A 4,127-nucleotide genomic window follows, 5' to 3' on the forward strand; every position below is an offset into this window, starting at 1 on the left:
AGACACAGGCCAGACAAGAATTAAGGTAAAATTAAACTAGAGATTAGAGGCGAAAAAATATCAGAAAAATACAATAACAAAATGAAGGCAGGAAAAAATGTAATAATATTAATAATAATCATCGGGATTCAGACAGAATTAAAGATAAATTAAAAGACAAATCAAAAGACGACATCATCTAAATGAGTTTTTTAGAAGTGATTTTAAAGAAGAATTTTAAAATGACACATAAGTGAGAGGTTTTCCAAAAATAATAGATGCCCTCCTACATAATTAACTTACTTGTATAGGTAGTCCAGCGGCAGCGGCTGCAGCTGCTGCTAGCACAGCTGCTTGACTCTGATGATGTTCTAGTGATGGAGGTGGTCGTGGAAGAAGACCCTCCCTGCCACCTGCAAGAAATAAGGAAATGAAGCACGAGTTGTTTTCAGCAAGTAATAATTTGCAAAACACTTGAAAACAAATGAGTTCTTCATCTTTACCTGCTGCTACGCCACCACCGGGGGAATTCCCGGCCATTGCAATCTGGTTGATCAAAGGTTGGGCTTTGGACAGTTCTACGGCCAACTGACGGCCCTTGAACATGGTCCCGTTGAGTGCGTCAATAGCTGCCAGGGCCTCCTCCTTCCTCTCCATATGCACAAATGCATAGCCAACATTTGAGCATAATCTGGCTGTAGAGGGAAGCAGCGGGATTAGTGTTTACATGAAACTTTGATTGGAATTGAAAATGCATTTATCCCATATTTTTATTGTCACTGGTTAGGCATTTTTAACTTCAAAGATTTAACACTTTGAAAACCCAACTATCTACATGTGACTGTGCTCCCCAAATATCTAAGAACACTGCATGCTGACTAGATAATCTGAGGATTGTTACCTAACACTGTGTTTATGCATATTCAAATTTAGAGAAAGTATTTTTACAGGCTTTTTTAACTCACCCTTGACTTTATCACAGTCTAAAACTCTTCCAAAGGTTGAGAACAGCCCGTGCAGGTCATCTGCTGAACATGTTGCGGCGAGGTTTCCCACAAACACTTTAGTGGAGTTTGGTGGGCGTGCACGTGACTCCTCGACCACCAAGGGTCTGCCTCTGTACTCTTTGCCATCAAGATGTCGTATGGCCCTATGAGAGTCAGAAAAACAAATATCTTTGTATGATCATCAGGTGCACATTAAATCGAACTAACAAAATGAAAGTGTAGACATTTAAAATGAGGTTAAAAATGAATAAAACCGTTTATAGACAAGAAGAAATTAAACCAATACCAGCCAGAAGGGGGAAGTCAGTTTTATATTTTGCTGGAAATTTCATGCCTCAATCCATACATAGGCTAGTAAGAACCCAAAGTCTCTTTTCACTCAGTTTGCAGTACTTGTTTTGAGTCTGCTGGGGTCCAGTTAGTGTTGTTTTTTTGCCCATCAAAGACTCTCAAAATGTTGGCATCTCAAGGTTTTTAAAACAATGCAGCATTAAACACAACAAGGATGTCAGTTCTATATGCAAACTTTAGACCTTTAGGAGCTTCTCTAAGTCTGCTATTCAATCTTGGTCTGTCAGACATTTCTTGATGAGAACTCTACTTGCCTTTTAACAAAGTAGGTGCCAAAACCTATATTTAGATTTTTCATACCTCAGACATAGTGTGCATTTTACCAGTTGCACACTGATAACTACAGAGTGGATTTTAGGTTTCTTATATTAATCAAGGAAGGCCTGCTAGACAAGATCTTCCATTAGAATATTAGAAGCATATATTATGACTATGCTTTACAAACAATAGGTACACTAATTAAGTCAAAACGTATTCCTTAAGGTATCCTTAAGTACCATTTTATTTATAAGAGTAGTGCCATTGTAACCCAGGCGCACCTTCCTGTAAAGATTTCGTCCTGATTTCCCTTGTTATGTTGTTCAAAAAATGACACATTGTAACATACATGCACCTTTCTGCAGTTTTGTTTTGACAGCTCATAATTTCAGTGGTACCCTCGATTTTCTTTCAGCATCGCACCATCATTGGACCTACTTGTGTTCTACATTTTTTTCTACATCACTTAATTTTTCTTCACTGTATTTTTTGCTCAGTATGTGTAATTTCAATTCAATTCTGTTTATAAAGCCAAGTATCCAAGACAATTTGTTTCATAGGGCTTTACAAGATACAACATCCTTGGACTTTCACAGCAGATGAGGAAACCCTTTCCCAAAAACCCTTAAAAGGTGAAAAAGATGAAAAAAAAAAAAACCTCAGGTAGAACCAATGAGGAGGGATCCCTCTTCTAGTACAGATAGATGCGCAATACATGACAAATGCACACAATAGAACAACATAAGATTACAGCAATCTACATGAAAAAATATACTTGTGTAAGGTATTTTCAGTTAGTTTAAAAACACACTGACATAAAAATGACAACTGTATGTGTAGTGTGTAGGAAATTGAGTGAATCACATCAACATTTTTTAAGGTGCAATTCTTCATATCACTGTCGGAACTGCAATATTTGGTGCAACACTTCAACCGCAGCAATCCTCCGTGCAATTATTTAAATGTCCTACATTCTTCCAACTCTTGAATGTAGGCTATATTTAACATGTGACACATACTGTATATAAGCTTATTGTTATTCTTACTTATGTATCTCTTTTTCATTGTAGTATTGTACATATATGCATTTTTTATATTTTTCAACTAAATATGTTCTATACACTGTTATGTAGCGTTAGGCAGTTTTATATTATACACATTTTTATAGACTCAGCAAATGACACATATTATAATTTTAAAAATCACATCAGTGCTTAAGTCTATTACTGTATTTTTTTAGATTAACATTTTAACACACTTATATACTCAGGATATTATACATAATTTATTTTAACAACACTTACATATTGTGCGTATTGTTTACTTTTACTATATGTCTATTTTCTAAATACTTATGTCCCACCCCTTAAAAATTATTTCTGATACTGATAACTTCATCTCATGCATATGCACGAATATTTCTGGATTAATAACTCATTCATATGTAGTATGAATGAGCTTAATAATGGTAATGAGGAGTAATACCTGTCTGCTGCCCCCTCTCCCCTCAGGGTAACGAAGGCATACTGTCTGAGCAAAGAGCAGGTGTTGATCTCTCCATACGGAGCAAAGAGCTTGTTTAGCTCGTCGTGAGTTGCATCCAAAGGAAGATTCCCCACGAACAACTTCACGTTGTCGCTCATCTCTGTATCAACCAGGCATCTGTAAAACAGAAAAAAACAGGATGCATTGGCGAGATTTCATACTGTGGATGGCGGTCATTGTTCAGTTATTGAGTCTGTGAAGAAAAATCGCGTTTTCCCGAGCGACTAATAACACTTCAACAGAATAAGTGATACTGACAGATGGAGTTATTTAAAATAACAAGTAATATACCGCTATCTAGTAAAAGGCGTATTGATGATGGGTATCTGGGTATTATTAACTAAGCAAATAAAGCCGTTAACTTTCGCGGCGAAAATGGATCCGATTAAAGTTAGAAGCCTCGCTAAGACTTATTTAGCTAACCTACATTACGCCAAACAGATGAGGCAAAAATCAGTAGCGTCATTATGCAATGAGTATGATAATAAAATGTACACTCGGTTACACGACCAACAGTTAGCTATGGACTACAGACACTACTGGCCATTTTGTTAAACGCAAACATTAACGATGTAGCTAACGTCAGCTAAGCTAGCTAGCTAAAGCTAACGTTTTATCATAGCGGTTGAAAACGTTTGTTTGAGCTCGAGCTCCGTCACTGGCGTAAACTACCGCAACGTTTATTTACTGCCGTTAATCTAGCTGCGTTTTTTATTCAGTACCAACAAGGAGGTAAAAGCTTTATAATTATGCTAACACAGTGTGACTTCTTACCCAACGCGGTCCTGGAGCTGCTGTATTTCAAACCTCACATCCGCCTCCGGTTTGTAGAGGTGCGCAGGCTGAATGGGGGCGCAGTTTCATCAGGTTAGCACCGGCTGCACCGTCACTGCCCTGCACAAGATGGCTCGTGAGAGCTGTCAGACCCGTATGACCGAGTGTAACATGGGATCGTCCCGTAACAGAAAAGCAATGCTGTGCTATCTA

The 4,127-nt window shown here is 37.8% G+C and overlaps 1 protein-coding gene across 1 annotated transcript; it reads right to left on the reverse strand.

Moving 5' to 3' along the window:
* Positions 1-282: 282 nt before the first annotated feature.
* Positions 283-3,982, reverse strand: LOC121963399 (RNA-binding protein 14-like; the record flags this gene model as incomplete). The annotated part of the gene is made up of 5 exons (XM_042513685.1): positions 283-392; positions 483-674; positions 945-1,129; positions 3,081-3,257; positions 3,915-3,982. Coding segments are annotated over 5 exons (732 nt in total), but the record flags the coding sequence as incomplete, so codon positions are not given.
* Positions 3,983-4,127: the final 145 nt, after the last annotated feature.

The sequence above is a fragment of the Plectropomus leopardus genome, unplaced genomic scaffold, assembly GCF_008729295.1.
Source record: "Plectropomus leopardus isolate mb unplaced genomic scaffold, YSFRI_Pleo_2.0 unplaced_scaffold11147, whole genome shotgun sequence".
Lineage (NCBI taxonomy): Eukaryota > Metazoa > Chordata > Actinopteri > Perciformes > Serranidae > Plectropomus > Plectropomus leopardus.